Source organism: Gadus morhua, chromosome 19 (genome assembly GCF_902167405.1).
Source record: "Gadus morhua chromosome 19, gadMor3.0, whole genome shotgun sequence".
Lineage (NCBI taxonomy): Eukaryota > Metazoa > Chordata > Actinopteri > Gadiformes > Gadidae > Gadus > Gadus morhua.
The window spans coordinates 2,902,025-2,924,573 of NC_044066.1; the positions used below are offsets into that span (position 1 = coordinate 2,902,025).

General features: G+C 44.4%; 1 protein-coding gene across 5 annotated transcripts in view; it reads right to left on the reverse strand.

The window, feature by feature from the left end:
- The window catches only part of fer (fer (fps/fes related) tyrosine kinase), a 32,323-nt gene extending 13,300 nt beyond the window's left edge, over nucleotides 1–19,023 (reverse strand). The window contains exons 1-14 of one of the 5 annotated variants that reach the window (XM_030341587.1): nucleotides 18,766–19,019; nucleotides 17,422–17,631; nucleotides 13,406–13,534; nucleotides 11,097–11,270; nucleotides 10,886–10,985; nucleotides 10,522–10,705; nucleotides 9,560–9,697; nucleotides 5,247–5,366; nucleotides 4,318–4,440; nucleotides 3,106–3,334; nucleotides 2,297–2,395; nucleotides 710–964; nucleotides 323–445; nucleotides 163–219 (exon numbers count right to left, since the gene is read on the reverse strand). In XM_030341587.1, the coding sequence (XP_030197447.1) occupies nucleotides 163–219; nucleotides 323–445; nucleotides 710–964; nucleotides 2,297–2,395; nucleotides 3,106–3,334; nucleotides 4,318–4,440; nucleotides 5,247–5,366; nucleotides 9,560–9,697; nucleotides 10,522–10,705; nucleotides 10,886–10,985; nucleotides 11,097–11,270; nucleotides 13,406–13,534; nucleotides 17,422–17,490 (1,800 nt within the window). In that variant the 5' untranslated portion in view covers nucleotides 17,491–17,631; nucleotides 18,766–19,019. Of the gene's footprint in view, nucleotides 1–162; nucleotides 220–322; nucleotides 446–709; nucleotides 968–2,296; nucleotides 2,396–3,105; nucleotides 3,335–4,317; nucleotides 4,441–5,246; nucleotides 5,367–6,393; nucleotides 8,631–9,559; nucleotides 9,698–10,521; nucleotides 10,706–10,885; nucleotides 10,986–11,096; nucleotides 11,271–13,405; nucleotides 13,535–17,421; nucleotides 17,632–18,071; nucleotides 18,091–18,398; nucleotides 18,740–18,765 lie in introns of those variants that run through there. The other 4 variants (XM_030341584.1, XM_030341585.1, XM_030341586.1 and 1 more) reach the window with 4 other exon arrangements.
- Nucleotides 19,024–22,549: the final 3,526 nt, after the last annotated feature.

The following is a 22,549-nucleotide window of genomic DNA, read 5'->3' on the forward strand; positions in this document are numbered from 1 at the left end:
TTCCAACAAAAAATATATTTCTATAGATATACGTACACACATTTGAAATATTTGGATAGATCAATGATTTAAATGTGCATCCACTAATTCCTGACAGTAATTGTTTATAAATCGTGAAGGAACAGCAATTAAATGACGTATGAATTGATTAAATGATCGTACCTTGCCCAACAGTTCGCCCAAAACCACATCTTCGTGATTTAAAATCCATTTTTTATCCTGGAACACACAAACAGGTCAGTTAAGAAGACTAGTGGTTATGCAGTATGTAAACCTGAAAAGGGCTGGCTAACCTGAACTGGGAGGAGGCGACGGGGGTTACCTTGAGCACAGGGGTGTGTAGGATGACTCCGGACTTCTTGGTGATCACCTGCTTTGTGCTGAAGTGATGATCAATGAGCTGCGGGATGCTGGGAAACCCGGTCCCTTCAAACCGATACTGGTTCTACAGAGAGCGAGCGCAAGAGAGAGAGACTCGTGATTGAACAAAGGCTCCTTCATCAATACCTAGCCTAATACTAGCCTAATTCTATTGGTGGAGAGCAATGCAGGAATAGGGCAAATACGTCCTCAATGTATTTTCAAAATGACATCAACGAAGTTGCATAGAGTTGCAGATGGAACATGTAGTAGAGATTGGGTAGCATGGCGGCTGTTATTCATCTGGCTCATTGAACATGGCGTATAGGTTGAGTGACGAGGCCCTCACCTCGGCGTACTGGATGATGAAGTGGCGCCTCGTGGCCTCCCAGTACACCGACAGGACGTACTCTCCTGGTTTCCCATGAGACTCTCTGACCAGGAAGTCTCCGTGAAGCCGCAGCAGGTCCTGGGCCTCTGCCCGCGGCACCGCCCCGTGGTACCAGTCCAGCTCCACCAGGGGCCGCTCGGCCCCGCCCGACCCCGACCCCAGCCCCCCCGTGGGGCACGACGAGGAGGTGGCCGGCCCGATCACGTCAAAGAACTGCTGCATAGTGATATACATGTCAGCTCAACATCCTCCACCTCTAAACTAGACTAGTACAACAATATTAATCACTACATGTCAGCTCTACATCTCCCACCTCTAAACTACAATAGTATAACAATATTAACACAACATGTCAGCTCTACATCCTCCACCTCTAAACTACAATAGTATAACAATATTAATCACTACATGTCAGCTCTACATCTCCCACCTCTTAACTACAATAGAATAACAATATTGATCACAACATGTCAGCTCAACATCTCCCACCTCTAAACTACAATAGTATAACAATATTAACACAACATGTCAGCTCTACATCCTCCACCTCTAAACTACAATAGTATAACAATATTAATCACTACATGTCAGCTCTACATCTCCCACCTCTTAACTACAATAGAATAACAATATTGATCACAACATGTCAGCTCAACATCTCCTAAGTCTAAACTACAATAGTATAACAATATTAATCACAACATGTCAGCTCTATATCCTTTACCTTAAAACTAGAATAGTATACAATATTAATCACAACATGTCAGCTCTATCCTCCCACCTTTAACTATGGAAATAAAACATGTCAGCTCTTTATCTTTCCATACTATAATATACAATTGTAATAACATAATTCGTAATGTTATGCTAGGATAATGTTACAATAACATATTAATAATATCATATACAGTGTTTCCCCTAGAATTCTTTTTAGGCCCGGTGGTAAGAGCTGATGGTGTGATTTGTTATACATTTTTCACGGGATGCTAAAGTATTTGTTGGTTATTTCCAAATAAAACACTTGCTTAGCCATCACAAGTTGGTTAAGTTATGGACATATAAAGAACGAGGCTAGTGTTTCGCGGGGGCGGTAAAAATGTCCATGGTAACGGCGGGCTGAACCAATCAGACGTCGCATTTACGCGATCGGTTCATGGTATAGTTCTTCTGCCGGAGAATAAACAGTGTTTTTCTAAAAACAAAGTTGATTTAATATAAACTAATTTCATGTACAGGAGCATAAAGCACCAATACATATTGAGATAGCTGGTGGTGAGCCTGGATGGTTATGATATTATTATTTTTTTTTCATTTTTTTTTTTTTTCTCTTTTTCATTTCTTTTCATTTTTTTGGCCGGTTGTTGGCCTGGCGGGGGCGCTCGTTGGCCTGGCGGCCCGCCAGGCCTGAACAATGGTAGGGGAAACACTGATATAATAATAATAATAATAATAATAATATAGTATCATAAAATAACATAATATACTACAAAATTATCAACAATAATAAGCTTATAATATAGTATTATAATAAAATGTGTCTCTCACCGAAGATGAGGAGGAGAGGACAGATTTGGGAGAGCGGATCATCCCAGCCAGAGAGTGGCGTAGTGTGTCAAACTTAGAGATACGATCTTTACCTTTGTCCTGGGAAACAACAGTCATTCATTCATTGTTATTACTATACAAAGTTTAAAGGGCGTTACAAATTGTGGAACACAATCATTTCTGGTGCAATGTGGACTCGGTAGCCAGTGGATGTCGGTATGTTGCAGACCTACTAGCAGCCAACCAAGGGCCATCTCTTGCTGGCTAGCACTGAAGAACCATACAATATATAATATCTATATATAATAATACACATCTATCTCTCAATATCTCTAGATACCAGAAAAATACATGATCTGATACCAGAGAGAAAGGTTGCTGGGCTAGAGTCCTAGAAGCTGGGTTAGAGTCCTAGAATATTGTCCTTTAGGTCGGGTTGTAGTCCCGACTTGGGTTCCAGAGAGACTGTTGATCTGATCTTAAATAACTTTCAATTTAATTTTCTCACTTTCTTAAATACATTGCACTTTCAATTTGACTTACTAAAAAGCCTTTTTAACTTTCTATTTTACTCATTTCTTTGCATATGTTTTCTTTTACTTATCTATTATTTTATTTTATTGTATAACAATGTTTATATGTGAAGCACTTTGAGTCTGCCTTGTGTATGAAAAGTGCTATATAAATAAAGTTGCCTTGCCTTGCCTTGCCTAGATAGAGATCAAGATAGATTATATCTATCTATATATTTTGGGATGCTACAATTTATCGATGTTATATACTGTATACATGTGTGTCACCACGGTTACCGTGGAGCCAACGGACTGGGCATCGTCCTCGTAATTGAGAGTTGGGGGCGGGACAACTGGGGGCAGGGGAGGGGCATCACTGTTGCCAGGGCCACTGTTGCCAGGGGAAATCAGCTTCTCTTCAAGCAGCGATTTCTGGGAAAGCAGTTTCTCCTCAGAGCAGCGCAGGGCCTGGACGGCCTGACGGAGCTCCTCCACCGACAGCCGCTGGCCGAGCAACAGCACCCCGCTATAGAGAGAGAGAGAGAGAGAGTGAACACGGAGAGAGAGAGAGAGAGAGAGAGAGAGAGAGAGAGAGAGAGAGAGAGAGAGAGAGAGAGAGAGAGAGAGAGAGAGAGAGAGAGAGAGAGAGAGAGAGAGAGAGAGAGAGAGAGAGAGAGAGAGAGAGAGAGAGAGAGAGAGAGAGAGAGAGAGAGAGAGAGAGAGAGAGAGAGAGAGAGAGAGAGAGAGAGAGAGAGAGAGAGAGAACCCCGCTATGGAGAGACAGAGAGGATGAACACGGGGAGAGAGAGACGCAGAGGAGAGAGGATGAACATGGAGAGAGAGAGGAGAGAAGCAGCCCCCCCGCTATGGAGAGAGAGCGAGAGAGAGACAGAGAGGATGAACACGGAGAGAGAGAGAGAGGAGAGAGGAGAGAGGAGAGAGAGCAACAGCACCCCGCTATGGAGAGAGAGGAGAGAGAGAAAGAGAAAGAGAGAGAATGAACACGGAGAGAGAAAGGGAGAGAGCGCGAGCAACAGCACCCCGCTATGGAGAGAGAGGAGAGAGAAGAGAAAGAGAAAGAGAAAGAGAAAGAGAAAGAGAGAGAGAGAGAGAGAATGAACACGGAGAGAGAAAGGGAGAGAGCGCGAGCAACAGCACCCCGCTATAGAGAGACAGAGAGCGCAACAGCACCCCGCTATAGAGAGAGAGACAGAGAGAGAGAGCGAGAGAGACCGCTATACAGGGAGAGAGACAGGGAGGATGAACACGGAGAGAGAGACCGAGAGAGACAGACTGCATTCACAGTCTAATTGCCAGCAAGGACAAGAAGTAGTTCACAGAACGACCAGAAGAGGACCCAGAGAAAATAAGTGGATATCAAAGAGAAAATTAGTAAAATACACGAATTACAAACAGAAAGACAGGAAGTAGTTAACGGAAAGACAGGAAGTAGCCAACCGAGAGACAGGAAGCACAGCCAAATATATAGAAAGACAGGAGTGTACTGACTCGCTCTTCTTCTGGCAGCTTTGAGTCGACTCCTGCAGCTTGGCCTCCAGGTCGGAGAGCAGGGCCTCTTTACTGCTCAGGCTCTCCTGTGTCAGTGCTAGCTCCACAGTCCCCGACGACAACCTGAAACACATCTTAATGGTCAACACATAATTTGTACCTGATTTAAGTCATTTCCTCATGCATATTCACGAGAGCCTTGCTGCCCAAGCCTTGATGAGGACTGCTAACTGGTCAAGTACCAGCTACCACCACTTATGAGGTGATGCTATCCAATTCCCCTTCAAACTTTAATGTAAGAAATATGAAGCTTGGAGGCAAATATGTCCCTTTCTTATTAAAATGACGTTATTAAGATAAAGACAATTTGGAGTATCACCGCTACTGCTTGTCTCATCTTCTCCTCTCAGTGCCATTAGAACTGCTCGTGAAATGAGGCCATATCACGAGCCGCAATTCTGTGATGGTATGATAATAATTTGACTGTTGGGGAAACTATTCGTGTTTAATCAGATTACAGGTATTGGGGAAGGGGATCTCTATTGGTGTGCAAGTGAATGTGGCGAGTTATGAAATACATAACTATTTTTGTAACATTATTATTCTTCTGTTTGGGGTTGGAATTGTGTTTTCGTTTAACAAAGGTTGCGATGGACTGAAAGTTGAGAATCTTTTAAGTTGCAGAAATTCCCAATACGATATTCATTACTTGTATTCAATTGGCATTCTGTATCTGAATTAGTGAAAATTGAAAGACTAATTGAAATCGTGTTTTTGAAATAGTTCAACATGAAATGTTTGAATTTGAAAGGTAAATTCTAAATGAATAAATTCAGATGAAGTAGTATAGTATAATACTATCAGTATGATAATATATTTTTTGTGGTGCTAACATTTCCCTATACAAAACTCAATGGCTATTAGCTTACAGGGCCTGGAGGTTTTCGGCGGTCAGATTGTTCCACAGGATCTCATTGGCTGCCATGTTCTCTGTGTCTTCCAAAAGAGACGCATCAAACTCCACATCGGCTTCTTCTGGCTCAGGGGTCCTGATTGGTGGAGGGAAAGATAAACCACAAATTGTAAACATCAGGTGTAAGTGTCAAGCATTTGACTTATCTTTAAGCAAACGTTCGCTGCAGTTCTGATACTGTGGTTGTTACAGTAGTGGTTCGAGGTGTAACAATTCTCAAAATTCATTGTTTAGTTTACACCTTGATATACATAAATAAACAGGGAAAACATTTCTGGGTTTTATAACATCAACTACAGATGAATAGAGTGGCAAAGTCACGCCCCTTCCGGTAGAGCTATGCCGATGGGGAGATTGTCGTTCTTGTCCACGCCAGTCGCAGGGAGCTTGACGTCACATGCGAGACGTGTAGTCTTTCTCATTGTGTTTTTTCTACATCCTTGAACAATTGCACAATAAACGGTCGAACTCTTGAGATGAAAATGTATCATTTAAATCCACAAACATCATATGTGTAAACCGGGGCATATGAAGACTGGGACCAGAAAATAATTACTTTCTCTCAACTGAAACCCATTCATATTTTTCGATCTCCTAGGTCCCATGGGCTCTACCGGAAGGGGGCGTGACTTCGCCACTCTATCGAGAACACAAAAGAACACTATGAAGGGAACTTTATAAATTAACTTAAATTGACAAAGTTAACGAAGATGAATAAAAAAACTCCCATTAAGACCATTCATTTATTAATATTATCCAAGTTAACATTTCAATGAAGTTTTAAGTTCTACTTCAAAAACCCCATGGTGTCCCCGTTCTCTGTGAGAGGCCGGCTCCCCGTGCTGCTGAACCCTGCATCGGTCCCCCTCCCTGGGGGCCTACTGGGCTGAATGGGGAACCTGGCTCTCATTGTCCTTCCATCATGGAGCTGCACTGCCTTGTCACGCTGCACCTCCTCCACCACCAGAGACCAGAGGCTCATGCTTGATCAATAGATTTGACATTTACATTTAGCAGAAGCTTTTATACAAAGCGACTTATAACCATTCCCACACACACGGCGGAGTCAACCACGCAAGGCGACAGCCAGCTCGTTCGCAGTTCGGTTTAGGTGTCTTGCTCAGGGACACCTTGACCTCCTGAGCTAGGCCAACCCCTCTACACACACACAGATGCATCTCAATGAATCAGAATATAGTGGAAAAGTGAAATAATTTCCATAATTCAATTTAAGAAGCGATTATAGCATATTATATAGATTCATTCCACTAACAGTGAAATATCTCAAGCCTTTATTTGTATTAATCTTGATTATGGCTTACAGCTCATGGAAACCCAAAATTCAGTATCTCAGAAAATTTGAATATTACACAAGATAAAATAAATTATATGACATTGACGGCCTACTGAAAAGTATGTTCTTTTATATGCACCAAGCACTTGGTGGGGCTCCTTTTGCAGGAATAACTGCATCAATGCAGAATGGCACGGAGCCGATCAGCCTTCGGCCAGAAAAAGCACCTCTACTGAGATGTTGATTCTGAGTCACTGTGATTCACGGATACCATGATTGTGAGTTTCAGTAGAACTACCGTGGAAACTGTAGACAGCTGTTCACTGCTCATTATCCTTGTCCCCGTTTTAGCAAATATTACATCTTCATCAGAAAGAGTAACAATGTCCTTAATGTTTATCTGAATGCTCTTGCCTGTAGGGGCTTAGAAAGCTGCAGCTAAAGGTGTCTTGAGTTCCATCTAGTGGGGACATCTGAAACTTGTGAGGCGGAAGCTGGAGCACTCCATGTTCTTCCTTTAACACTGCTGCAGCATTGGGGTTACAATGCGAAGAAAATACCACATTTCTCACTAAAAGCGGGTTAACACCAATCCCCTTTCGGGAGGCAAGGTTACTTTATTTGAAGAATAATCAAATGCTTGGTGACAATCTGCCTGCTTCAACCGCATTCACAATATTCTTGGCGTCTTGCGTTGTCACGTGAATTGTTGTGTTGGTCTGTCTGTTGGTCTGGTAAAGCTCCCTGTGGTATTTCTGACAAATAGACACTTGTGTGATGGGGTGTAGTGGTAAAGAAAGTGGTGGGTAAAATAGGAATTCTGGGATCAAGGTAAGGCGGGCGACAAAATACTGGTAAAATAATTATGGTATTCAGAATATTTATTATTAGAATTATTATTATTTATTTGTATTTGGAATAAACAACCGGTAGCACATGTGTATGGGGAGCATAACTCTCAAAAAAATTGTAATCTCAAATATCACATTACTTAGATATTTACCCGTGAGTGACAGTAGAAGAAGCTAAACATTAGGATGTAACATATGGATAGAAAAAATTGTTGTTGGCATCTCTTTTTCCTATCCCTGTTACTCTCCTCTTTGTTCTTCCTCTGGGTCTCTCCTGTTTCTCCTCTCTGTTCCTCCCCTCGTCTCCTGTTTCTCCTCTCTCTGTTCCTCCTTGAAATCGTGTTTTAAAATAGTTCTAACAATAACCCTGCCTCACCACTATTTGCAATGATTAAAATGACGAAAAGAGGTCTTACAATCGCTATACAAGCATTTTAAAGTTAAAGACATTTGATTTTTTTGATGTTTTACAAATCACTGTATATCCATTGGATAGGATTCCAGACACGCTAGTCACCTTTGACAGAGAGCTGGCTAGCAAGAGTAAGCCTCAGTCTACAGCTCTGCAAGAGACTATATGATTGGTCACAGATACCGTTTCACAAATACCGTAAACACTGATAATTCAGCGCAATTTTGAAATCTTTACTGTCTATTTCTGAAATGTAGAAGGCAAGTAAACACTGTTTACGAGCATAGCCTCCAACACAGGCCCGCATGTTTTAGCTTCATACACATCGCATGTCTGGAGAACGAGGTTGGCATTACCAAGTTGTCTGTAATCTAGTGCGGTGTGATTGTAATGAAGCACTGTTGCATTGGAGGTCCACCCATCTGTAGTTGAAGCAATGCATTATTCATTGCTCAAGTCCTCCATTGATTTAGCCTTTACTTCGTAATAAAGTTTAGGCAACACAATTTGACTGAAATGCAGTCAGCTCGTCAATTACTATTGTTGTTCCAGAAGATATCCTTTTCTCGATTTCAACAACTGAAAAAGGGCAGATTACCAGTGCCATGAAAAACCTGATTGCCTTAGTAAGGGATCAGTTAGCTTTTAGCCTCTAAAGATATTGGCAAAAGTTTACTAATGTTTGGGATTATTTTTTATGGGCCGGGGATATCAATGTAGGGATGATGTTTTAAGATATTCACTTTTGTATTTGAAGTGTTGCCTGTCGCCTGTGGTAGATTTCTGAAACACAAATGTTTGGCTATATCGGTGACAGGAATTCCATTCCTATATAATCCACATGATTCCCACACTGCTGACTTGAATGTGCCCCGGGATCTACAATGTCAGTTTTATTAGCCATCTTGAGTATATTAAACTATGTGAGCATACTCTTCTTTACGAACATTTACCACAGGCATGATCCCCAAGTACTATGTACTAGGTACACCACTAGGCTCCTAAGCACTTATTGTATGTCATACTAAATTATAGTAGTTAGTGTAGCATCTTATCCTAGCTATTTCTGTTGTATACGGGGAATGGGTTAACCTAGCAATTGTTGGTGCATGGCACTTGTTTCTATGAACGTCCTTAGTGTACCGACAGACATATATTGTTTCACCTTCTCCTGACAAATGTATCTATTGTCTGCTAAAGTCTGCTTAATGCCCTAATTGTAAATGTATTAGGTGACTGTGGGACTATGTAGTCTTAAAGTCATCGCTGGGTCTCTGGTTCAAATCTAACCTCAACTAACCATTCTGTGAGACAAACATTGTTTACTACCATGTATTTACTAGGCCCCCACCACACTGTTCATACTGTAGGATGCCATTATGGTGGTATGCATCTATATTTATTCTTGAGTTTCTATACTGATCAAAAACAATGTCTGGACATGTTTCTTTGGGATGGAAAACCTGAATCCATCAGTAATACTGGTACAGTAAGGGTAGAACTGGTACTGTAAGTTTAGTACTGGTCTGGTACTGTGTGTAGAACTGGTAAAATACTTGTGGGATTGAGCATAGTACTGGTACTGTGTGTGTAGTACTGGTAAAATACCCATGGTATTGAGCGTAGTACTGGTACAATGTGTGTAGTATTGGTAAAATACCTGTGGGATTGAGCTTATTACTGGTACTGTGTGTGTAGTACTGGTAAAATACCTGTGGGATTGAGCGTAGTACTGGTACTCGGCGACTGGGTCGATGCTCTGGATGGCATCCTGGATTTCCTGGTGAACACGAACCATTTCCTCCCCAAGAAGGCTGCTAATCTGGCTGTAGTCCTCCAGAATCCACTTCCTGTTGACACCAACAAGTGTCACCAAGTGATCGTCACTCAAGCCAGTGGTCAGCATCGCTATTTTCACGTAAAGGCCGACCTCTAGTCAACGGCATGCTCGACGATATGTTGCTATGGGGTGTCCTATTGTTAACAAAGTATGGAACGCATTATATTTAAATCAAATAATCTTCCATTATTATATATTATTATTCTAGTAATGCATTTAGCTTTAAAATGATTGTCCAAATCTCCCATCTTTATGTGTCAATATCCAAACTTTCTTTATAAGTGTCATTATCCTAACTTTATTGATTAATTATATATATAAATGACACGATCAGTACCGACATTTAATCCTTCATTAATCCTCATGAGGCAGATTTACTCAACTCTGGAATCCACACTAGGACCATCCTATCAGCCATTTATATACGTAGTCATGGATACCAAGCTTGGCAAAACCTAAAAATGTTTTGAATTTAACTCAATTGGTTACACGCTCAAGATGACAGCCAGGAAGAAATGCCTAAATGAAGAAGGTGCATCTCACTGAGCTGTTGTGATTAACATTGCATGTCTACATGAAGTGCAGGACACGGCGCTTAGGACAAGCTTACCCCCCCGCTAGGCCGGGACGCACGGGTCTCGACCCCATGCGCCGTGCCGTAGGGAAATGCTCCTGCTCTAACCGACGATGGGAGCTGTACACTGAGCCTACTGATGTGCCACAGACACGCGGCAAAGATATTAATATATTTTATGCGCAAGCGTAAAATAGCATTTTTGGTTAGCCTCTTTACTCTAGCGCTAGCATGGTGCAGGTTGTGCTCGGTGGTCTTACAGTGCACCGGTCATGTCCTCCTGCATCCTCTGCAGGGAGTCCAGGAGGCGGGGCAGGGCGTGGCAGCGGTGGTGCTCCTGGTGGAGCCGCGCGGTGCGCACCGCCAGCACGTACTGGTTGTGGAGGTTGTGCAGCTTGGCGGTAGCCTTGTCGTAGCGCTCACGAGCACGCTCCGCCTCTTTGCCTGAGACAACGAGCAGGATTAGGATGATCTGCAGATAGCCACACGGGGACACACACGGGGACACACACACACACACACACACACACACACACACACACACACACACACACACACACACACACACACACACACACACACACACACACACACACACACACACACACACACACACACACACACCTTTGACCATGGCTTCCTTGTACTTTTCTTTCGCGGTGTGGGCCTCTCTCGTAAGCTGACGATACGTAGCCTTCAGCTTCTCCAGATCGGCCTTTGTGACCTGGAACGATATTTGAGCGTTGCATTTCTTTATAGAGAACATCACCACATCCAGACCGGAGGGCATGAGAGTTAGGGTCAGGTTCAGGAGTCATGGGTCAGGGTGAGGCACCTTGCTGCGCTCGCTGTCCAGGGTGGTGTGGAGGGTCTGGTAGCTCCTCTTCACCTGCTGCTTGTCCCGGATCAGTGTGGCTAGGCGATGGAGCGGCCCAGAGTTGACATCGTCCGCATGGCCCCGCATGACGCGCCCCAGCTCCTCCGTCTGCTTCACCAGCTGGGTCCATGACTAGAGACACAATCAGCCCTATGGTCATCATAGCTGGGTCCATGACTAGAGACACAATCAGCCCCTAGCTTCAGCCCTATGGTCATCATAGCTGGGTCAACCCCCTAGCTTCAGCCCTTTGGTCATCATAGCTGGGTTCAACCCCTAGCTTTAGCCCTATGGTCATAGCTTGGTCCAAGACAGTTAATATTATGACATTGGACAAGTGCCCCTGCTCAACAGGGTATCGACTGAGGTGCTTCAAATGAAACAAAAATAATACATAACATTGAATTGTTTACAGTAGAGGCAAGATGTTATTTATGGACCATGTCACCATGAATGATGATCTGAAGATGGTGCCCTGGACAGCTACCAAGGTGGGCTGGTGCGCACTGTTTAGAGAGCCCAACAGAGGAGTTTCTTCCTGCGACAGCTGAACAAATTTAAACTGCTACAGAAAATGGTGCTCCAGTGCTACACAGCCATCATTGTACCTTTTCGAAAAAAGGCACTTTGGCATAAATGGTTGTTTAGTTGTTTTTTATTTTTTTTATAGCTTTTAAATAAGGACATTTGTTTAGTTGTACTGTTCAGTAACTTGCAAATTGAACTTAAAAAACAACATGAAAAAGACTTGAGGATCGTGATCCTGCCTGAAAGGAATCGTGATATGGTATTTCTGCCACATCGCCTACCCCTACTTCACACTTTTATTCCCCATGGTAGTGGGGCTCACCTGTTTTGAAGCAGAACAGGTTTTACTAGACATGTCACTGCATGTGCATTTTAAAGAAAATCCGTTTGGTTGCACCAACTCGTTGTGTGTAATTCTGACATCCTAATGCCACCGCGGCTGATGAGCGAGCACGCCGAGTTACAAGTCCCTGGGCCGCTCTGAAGGGGCCTTGCTATTGATCGAACATTGGGGCTGATGGCTTAGGTTTGATTGTGAGTTATGCCATTCCCAGTAGCAGAAGTAGTACTTTGCTTTTTGGAGGCCCGCTAATGCATGGTTTCTAGACGTGTACGCTGTTTGCCTTCGGAGCGGTTGAAGTCAGCGTTTTTTCCCCATTGACTTCCATTGTAAAAACAAAAATCAGGCTTATGGTTTGTTATGTTTTTCAAGGTACAGCAAAAACTAACCTGACGGATATTATGGGTCCTTTTGACAACCTTAAAGCAGGAAAACGTTCCTTGTTCAGCCTGGCAATCTGACATTTCAGGTTGATGAGCCGATCATCACCGATCACGTATTTAGGGCGTATATCGATAACAATCTGTTGCCGATCAATCGCATCACTTTAGTAAGATATTGTCCGTCAGTCATTTGTGTCAATTAGCCAAATTAAAAATATTTTCCAAACAAATAGTACCATTGGTACTCCACTTCACTGCCGTGGCCTGCAGACTCCCTCTGGTCTCTGCTGGAGGTGCTGCCTCCTTCTCAGATGGGATTTGATGTATTTCCACATTTTACGGATACATTTTTTGGCCGTCAAACTGGATGGGCATTACCAAGTGTTTTTGTCTTAAGCACTTGGAAAAAATTTAATGTAACTACAGCTGTTTACTTTATACATACATTTGTAGTCTGTTGTAAGGCTCCACGACGTCAGAGTTTTTTAGCTTTCGTTCTAGACACCTTGGGCTAAGGAGGGGTGATGTCATCACCTATCGTCGTATATATTAGGGTTGTTAATCGATTAAAAACAATTAATTAATTGCACAATTTGCTTTGCTTCTACTTGTTTACAGAGCCAACAACAAACAAACAAAATAAAAAAGTTTTGCAAGGTGGTCATTTGTTTTATATGATCGTCAACATAGTAATCTAGGCCATTTTTAACGGAGGAAAAGGCATAAAAATCCAAAAAGGTGACAGTGTGTTCCCACCTGGCTGACAGTGTTCTCACCTGGCTGACAGAGTTCTCACCTGGCTGACAGAGTTCTCACCTGGCTGACAGTGTTCTCACATGGCTGACAGTGTTCTCACCTGGCTGACAGAGTTCTCACCTGGCTGACTGTGTTCTCACCTGGCTGACAGAGTTCTCACCTGGCTGACAGAGTTCTCACCTGGCTGACAGTGTTCTCACCTGGCTGACAGTGTTCTCACCTGGCTGACAGAGTTCTCACCTGGCTGACAGTGTTCTCACCTGGCTGACAGTGCTGCTGTAGTCCGGGTTCTGGTTCTCTGTCTGCCGGCTCAGATTGAGCAGCATGGCGGCATACTCCTTGTCACTCTTCACACGCAGCGTCATGAAGCGCTTCACCGTCTCAAGCAGCTGATAGGACCGAGACATGAGAGCCACGGGGTTAGTCGGTTGGGGACGGGAAATGGTTGACAGAGACAGGAAGTGACTGTAAGATGAAGGTCATTTTGAAAAGACCTCTAAAATGTTTATAACTTATGTATACCAAAGCATGGGTTTCCATCCTCTTTAAATAACGCAACACTGTGCCTTTTAACAGTTCCAAATCAATGCGCTACAAATCCAACTTCAACAAAGGCCAAATAGAACTATAGACGAGATGTTATCATGACATCGCAAAATGTTTTGAGTAGGTTGAGACAATTAAAAAAAAAACGAAAACAAAAAAAGGTTATAAATTAAAGTAACAAACATTGAATCACAGTTTGTAACTGATATTTGGCAGAACAAAGCACTCTTGGCTTTTCTCCGTGGTTTAGTCCTTACAATAAACACAGATTACTATGTATTCTAACCATGAATTTGAAACGTTAAGAAAGTTAAGTTAGCAAAAAACTATAAAAAGATACATAGCTAAATTGTTGTTATGTTATTTAGCAGGTAGGGTTAGCAATTAGCCCTAAAAATTGAGTGGTTAGACCTAGCAGTTTGTGGTAAAACGTAGCCGTTGGTGAATTATCGCACATCACGGAATGCCACACCACGCACCGAAACGCCAAGCCACGGAACCCCACGCAACACCACGCCACAGAACTCCACGCAAACGACACAACACACACCAAAAGGCCATGCCATTGCAACGCCATGCAACTGAATGCCACGAACCGGAATGCCACGCACAGAAACGCCACGCACAGAAACGCCACGCACAGAAACGCCACGTAACGGAATGTCACGCATCGGAACGCCACGCATCGGTAAACCACACATCGGAACGCCAGGCACAGAAACGCCACGCAACGGAATGTCACGCATCGGAACGCCACGCATCGGAATGCCACGCATCGGTAAACCACGCACAGAAACGCAATTCACAGAAAAGTCATGCACAGAAAAGCCAGGGACAGAAACGCCACGAAAAGGAATGTAACACACTTGAACGTCACGCATCGAAACGCCATTCACAGAAACGTCACGCACAGAAACGCCACACACAGAAACACACAAAACACCACACCACACCAAAAGGCAATGCCATGCAACAGAACGCCACCCTTCGGAACGCCACGCACCGGAACGCCACGCACCGGAACGCCACGCTTAGAGACGCCACTCACCGGAACGCCACGTACCAGAACGTCACACACCGGAACGCCACGCCTAGAGACGCCACGTACCAGAACGCCACGTACCAGAAGGCCACGCCTAGAGACGGCACGTACCAGAATGCCACGTACCAGAACGCCACACACCGGAACGCCACGCCTAGAGACGCCACGTACCAGAACGCCACGTACCAGAACGCCACGTACCAGAACGCCACGCCTAGAGACGCCACAGACAGAAACGCCACGCAACGCACAGAGACGCCACACACCGGAACGCCACGCCGCGGAACACCCAAAAATGACACGCCACGCCACGGAACACCACACACCTAAGCATGGCGTTATTCATGTGATGTGCTGTTTTGTGATGCTCCTTATGTCTTTAGGGTTCATACACACATGCATTCAGTGCCCTGCTCATGTAATGTACTAACTCATGACTGTGTAATCACACTATGTAGCTATTTTAGAAATTATATTTGGATTATCTTTTTGAGAAAGGTGTGACCAGGGACTGGGGTTACAAATTATCCAACTGGCTAGAAACCTTCTATGCAACACATCTACAACTCATTGTTATGGAATTGACTGTGATCGTGTACGTAATAATGTGCGCTGCATTGTCCCAGACAAATAAATAATAAGCTCGACGGAACGCCACGCACCGAGACACTACGCACCGAAACGGCAATCACCGAAAAGCCACGCACCGGAACGCCCAAACCGAAACGCCACACACCGGAACGCCACACACCAGAACGACACGTACCGGAACGCCCAAACCGGACCACCACGCACCGGAACGCCACGCACCGGAACGCCACGCACCGGAACGCCACGCACCGGAACGCCACGCACCAGAACGCCACGCACCAGAACACCACGCACCAGAACAGCACGCACCGGAACGCCACACACCAGAACGCCTCGCACCGGAACGACACGTACCTGAACGCCAAAACCGGAACACCACACACCAGAACGCCACGCACCGGAACGCCACGCACCGGAACGACACGTACCGGAACGCCCAAACCGGACCACCACGCACCGGAACGCCACGCACCGGAACGCCACGCACCGGAACGCCACGCACCGGAACGCCACGCACCAGAACGCCACGCACCAGAACACCACGCACCAGAACAGCACGCACCGGAACGCCACACACCAGAACGCCTCGCACCGGAACGACACGTACCTGAACGCCAAAACCGGAACACCACACACCAGAACGCCACGTACCAGAACGCCACGCCTAGAGACGCCACAGACAGAAACGCCACGCAACGCACAGAGACGCCACACACCGGAACGCCACGCCGCGGAACACCCAAAAATGACACGCCACGCCACGGAACACCACACACCTAAGCATGGCGTTATTCATGTGATGTGCTGTTTTGTGATGCTCCTTATGTCTTTAGGGTTCATACACACATGCATTCAGTGCCCTGCTCATGTAATGTACTAACTCATGACTGTGTAATCACACTATGTAGCTATTTTAGAAATTATATTTGGATTATCTTTTTGAGAAAGGTGTGACCAGGGACTGGGGTTACAAATTATCCAACTGGCTAGAAACCTTCTATGCAACACATCTACAACTCATTGTTATGGAATTGACTGTGATCGTGTACGTAATAATGTGCGCTGCATTGTCCCTGACAAATAAATAATAAGCTCGACGGAACGCCACGCACCGAGACACTACGCACCGAAACGGCAATCACCGAAAAGCCACGCACCGGAACGCCCAAACCGAAACGCCACACACCGGAACGCCACACACCAGAACGACACGTACCGGAACGCCCAAACCGGACCACCACGCACCGGAACGCCACGCACCGGAACGCCACGCACCGGAACGCCACGCACCGGAACGCCACGCACCAGAACGCCACGCACCAGAACACCACGCACCAGAACAGCACGCACCGGAACGCCACACACCAGAACGCCTCGCACCGGAACGACACGTACCTGAACGCCAAAACCGGAACACCACACACCAGAACGCCACGCACCGGAACGCCACGCACCGGAACGCCACACACCGGAACGCCAACGACCAGAACACCACTCACCAGAACACCACGCACCGGAACGCCACACACCAGAACGCCACGCACCGGAACGCCACGTACCGGAACGCCAGGTACCGGAACGCCCAAACCGGAACACCACGCACCGGAACGCCACACACCGGAACACCACGCACCGGAACGCCACGCACCGGAACGCCACGCACCGGAACACCCAAACCGGAACACCACACACCGGAACGCCACGCACCAGAACGCCACGCACCGGAACGCCACGCACCGGAACGCCACGTACCGGAACGCCGAAACACCACGCACCGTAACGCCGCGCACAGAGACGCCACGCCACGGAACGCCCAAAAGCGCCACTCCACGCCACGCCATGGAACGCTACACAGCTAAATACCACACCTCGTGTGGTTGTTTAGTGTTTGTTAGAATCCACCAGTGGTTAGGCGCTTACCCCACCACTGGTGGTTAGGGGGGCAATTCAATAAAGCACCATGTCCTTCAGATCCCAACTCCCCACCCCACCTTCAGCCAACCACCTTCAGCTCCCCACCCCACCCTCAGCTCCCAAGCCCACCTTCAGAATCACATCCCCTCAGCCAACCACCGCTCCCTCAGCTCCCTGGCCTACCTTCAGCTCCCAGTCCTGGAGTTTAAGGAGGCCTTCATGGGAATTCCGAAGATCTTTTCCGAATCCCATTTTCTCCTTGTTCCTTCCACACACAGACACACACACACACACACTCTCACACAAAACACAGCCTAATTAAGCCTGCTAGCCTTAGTGCAGGCTAGGTAGCTAGAGCATGGGTGAGTGAGGTCAGGTGCGACATGGCTTGGCCTGTGGGGGGAGAGAGAGACACCATTACTTTTTGACAATTTGTTGACACAATCTACAAAAAAATTACACTTTGGATTAAAGCATCTGCCAAATTAATAGAGTAAATTGAAAGCATGTGGTTAGGATATAAACCAGTATTAAGTGATATTAATTGTGGTGAATGTGTATGAATAGGTAAATAGATAACAATAACAATGCTAATGTATAATCTTCGTAAAAGCAGTCGATTAATAGTCTTTATCATTAAATGTGACAATATGTGCAGCCATAATGAAGTGCTTTGGTATATATATACTGATCAGATTTTACATTTACTAAACCCTTAACTAAAATAGTACAGGAGTAATAATACATGATAAAATAATCAATCATAGATACTTATACTATAACCTAGCAGATGGCATGAAACTTGATTGCGTATAGAAAGTCGACAGACTCACAGAAAGTTTGTGAGTCCAAAAGCTTGCTCTTGGCTTATGGTTGATTTACAGTTAATAGCAAACCCTTTATATATTTGTATTCGTTTTTTCAGTGATAGTTTAAATAATATCACGTAATACCGGTGTATCAAATCAGACGAGGTTATCAGTGAATAACATTGTTGACATCAGCATTCAGCTACTAGGGGAGTTAGCATAGTTAGCACAGCAGTTAACCCCAAGTATATTATACAATAAAATAATAAATATATAATATTATACAAATGAGGTATACAATATAACGTTAAAACTGTGATGTTATAATTAACTAAACGGTCTGGAGCTTACAAATTAAACCGACTCCAGTCAGTCCACCCTTGATGACAGCTAACTAGCGCCCCGCTAACGGATCTTGAAGAAAAAACCCGAGGTTCACATCTATTTTAGCTCGGCGCTGTCCTTTACATAGCAGACACCTTCGTCCAGCTTTCATTTGTTTAGTCTAGCATATATGTTCTACACCGTTGCCTATTCTCCACCCCTCCGGTGTCCCATATCGGTGCTACACCTTAGCTTAGCCTCCACCTCCTGTATCCCGGAGGAAGGGAGGTGCAGTCAGCGGCCGACAACACGGTCCTCCTGCTCTACAAAGATCCCTAACCCCAACCCGACAACCAGCACAACACAGCTAGCTGCTAGCACGGGGCCGGCTTACTTTTCCTTTTCTTTCTTCTGTTCAGTTCTTTTTGTTTATTCCGCTATCTTCTCTTCTTGCCAATTATTCCTCCTGTTTTCCTTCACTTTGACCCTTGACCCCTCGCAATCATTTCCCTAGGATTGAGGAGACGTGACCCCTCCCTGCTCTCCCTTTCATTGGCTCAGCCTGACAATGACGTTCCTCCCGTAGCTCGAGCTGAGGTTTTCGGCTAGCCAGGGAACATGAGGAATCTGGGAGCTCATGTTTAATTTGCTCTGGCATATCTATAGCCCCCCCTCCTGTTCAAACTGATAACTGCCGACCGGGCCCAGGTCGGGCCAATCACAACTGTCTATCTCAGGGGTCAGCAACCTTTTCAACATGCAGTGCCAGTTTGACATTTTCTCGTTAATGCAACAATATATTAAAAATTAAGCTGAATTATGACACAGTGACAAAAAACATTTCCAGAAGACCTGGAATTGTATTATTTCCATATAGTCCACAATGATGCATCAACATTTTAAATGTTTTTTTTGTTGTTATATTTGCAACATGGGCTTACAAATTATAATTACATATGTCCGATCTTAAAACCCTATTTTCAGAAACTCATTCAAAAACATATTTGCTGTGAGAAATGTAAAAAACGAGAATATATGACAATGTTGGACACATCCACATCAATATCTTTAAGACATGTACAGCTTTGCAAAACCATGTGAAGGCGATGCATACAGGCACTTGCATAAATATTTTAAATATTTTCTTCTCTATTACTCACATAGGTTCAGATCAGGGCGGCTGACTCTGTGGAGCTATTCAAAGGAAAGCTCAAAACGCACCTCTACAATCTTGCATTTGGAACATAGTGTGAAAACCACACAGATGCGATGTGAAGACCACTCTGTATTTCTTTGTGCTTTTGTTCATACAATATACATTTCCAGTATGTACCTTTCTGTTCTAATTCACTATTCGGTCTGTTCTAGCGTGTTGCATTGACTGGACTGGATGCCTGGACTCTCCTCATGGTTAACCGGGCAGCACCACATCAACAATTTATTATGATGTGCATGTATTTACCTGTATGTCAATTATGGCACCCATTGCACTCCTGACCATCCCTGGAAGAAGGGATCCCCTACTATGCGTTTCTTCTCAAGATTTCTTCCTTGCTAATTTCAAGGGAGTTTTTTCTTGCCCTTGTGGGGGCTTGGGTAAAGGGGGGGTGTCATTAATATTTGGCCTGTTAAGTCCTTTGAGACTGGAATGGTGATTAAGGGCTATACAAATACAATTGAATTGAATTGAATTGAATTTAATTTAATTTAATTTAATTTAATTTAATTTAATTTAATTGATAAAACCCTCCGCCCTTGATCTCTGAGGTCAGAACAATCAGTGTAGAACAAGAATCCTCTGCCTCTGATCAGCGCTGCTTTTGAGTACCAAAAGGGAGAAAGCTCTTCAAAAAGCCTTCCACCTGGTCCAGATAAGGGGGGAGACAAGTTGAAGATGGCTTTTAACACCCGTTACAGCCATTTAGTACTTGGTTATGCCATTTGGCCCACTAATACGCCCGCTGTTTTTCATACCTTGGTGAAGGACATTCTTCATCAGGAATTACAGAAGGATAGATGCTCCTTCACAAGAATTGCCTCAAATGCTATCCCGTTCGCTTGTACTCCTGAGGCTGAACAAGCATTCTCCAACCTCTTTTTTTTTTAAATATCTTTTTGGAAGTACATTCAAACAATGAATATTTGAATGTACAATTCCAGGTTAACATGTCACCACCTACATTTTACCAGTTTACCAGCCCACCCATCCATCCCACCCAACCCTTCAGGGAAGAAAAACAAACAACATTGAAACACATCACATTGTTAAAATAAAATAAATAAATAAAAAATAATGTACAGTACAGAATAAAAAAAGAATGCATACACGTATACCAACGCAATACAGAAACCAGAGCACCTCTACTAAAGCCTGCTAGTGTGTGGACATGGGTTCAGGGGGCACAGTGTTCAGAAATCAGCCACAGAACAACACCCCCATACAATGAGGTATGCACTCAGTCCGAGGGGAGAGCAGATAAAACGTTTCTGAAGTATGAATCAAGGGTGGCCACTTTATAAAAATCGCTTGGTAGACCCTATTACTATAAACTTGATTTTCTCTAAACGCAGAAAATACATCACATAGGCCTATGTAGGCTAGCTAGGCAGAGAATTAGGATCTTCCAGCTTCGGAGAATTCTCCACCTGACCAGTAGCGATGCAAAAGCCATCATGTCAGCCTCATTGGAGGTGCAAGGGAGGGGTTCGGTAGATAGGCCTACACCGAAAATAGCCAGTAACGGGCAGGGTTGTACATTATTCTTTAGCAATGTTGTATTACATCAAAGATGGGACCAATAGGGGAACACGTGTGAACATACGCGTGAGGTCCGCCTGTAGACTACCGCAACGATTGCATTTGGGATTGGAGTCTGGGTAGACTCAGTTCCTCTTCCCATCTGGACTTCAATTTGGAGACTGTATCAGCGTTCAGAGACATGGTATTTTGATAAACGCCGGCTTTGAACCGTCTCTGGTTAGGGAACATCTCAAAAAAGGTTCTCCCATAATGATTCCTGCTAGGGATTGAAAGGGGATTGCAATACGGAACAAATTTGAACATGGCAAATTTTATTGAAGACATTATTAATCAGAACTAGAAAAGGTGTCACTCTCCCAACTTACAAACACATCCAACGGTTACCAGTTACCGAAAACGATGGAAAGGAAACTATAAGGACCACATTATACAGTAGTCATATATAGTAGTAGTCATATAGTATATATATACAAACATATACACAGGTATACACATTTGATAGAGAAACACAAACGATTACTGTTATACCATTACATCGATTATTACACATTATTATTAAAAAATCTGTTCTTTAAAGGTGCACATGAGTGTGGTACGAAGCAGGGGCGTTTCTAGGTTTCTGAAACATCTGGGGCTTAGCCCAAGAGGGAATAGGACAGTGCGCGTGTGGCAAATTTTGTTGTATACTTTATTGCACATGCACATTTTTGGAGTGAGACAGACCTTACATTACCTATATCAGGGGTGTCAAACTCATTTTCACGAAGGGCCACTCTATGATGAAGTGATAATCACACTAAGGGCCGGCATGGAGTTTACTGACATGCCTTCTTTTTAATACAAAAAGTAAAGACAAAATATCTATGAATATATTGCATACAACCTGCGTATAGGGTCATATAGGCTAGGTTCATTTCAACATTTTCGGGGACAAATTATAGGTGGGGGTATGGGGGTGCTCCCAAACATTTTTTGAGCGTCAAACACTTAATTTCCTGCATTCTGGTGGATTCTTATTCATCTATCTGTGCCTTTTCTGCATCATTTTATAGTGGAAATGCTATTTAACCTCATAGATTGGCCTAGTAATGGCTAATAACAACGGCTAAAAACAAGTAGCTGATGTGACATTTTTCTGGTCACTGCTGGCGTTTTTTTCGGTGATCCTGGTGAGGAATATGCCCTGGTCAACCTGCTAAGCTGTCTCTACTGTCTCGTGGAGTTTCTGCACTGCCTCCCAGCTCTTCCCCAGATGCGTCGGGTCCGTACCTAGCTACAAACAGGCAAACATCACTCAACATCAGGTTCGATGTTGACGTACTTCGCCCCACAGCTGCTGAAGTACAACAATCGCTCCATCCAGGCCCGGTTCTACGGGGGTGCATAAGCATGCATTGCACCCCCCAAAAAAATGTTT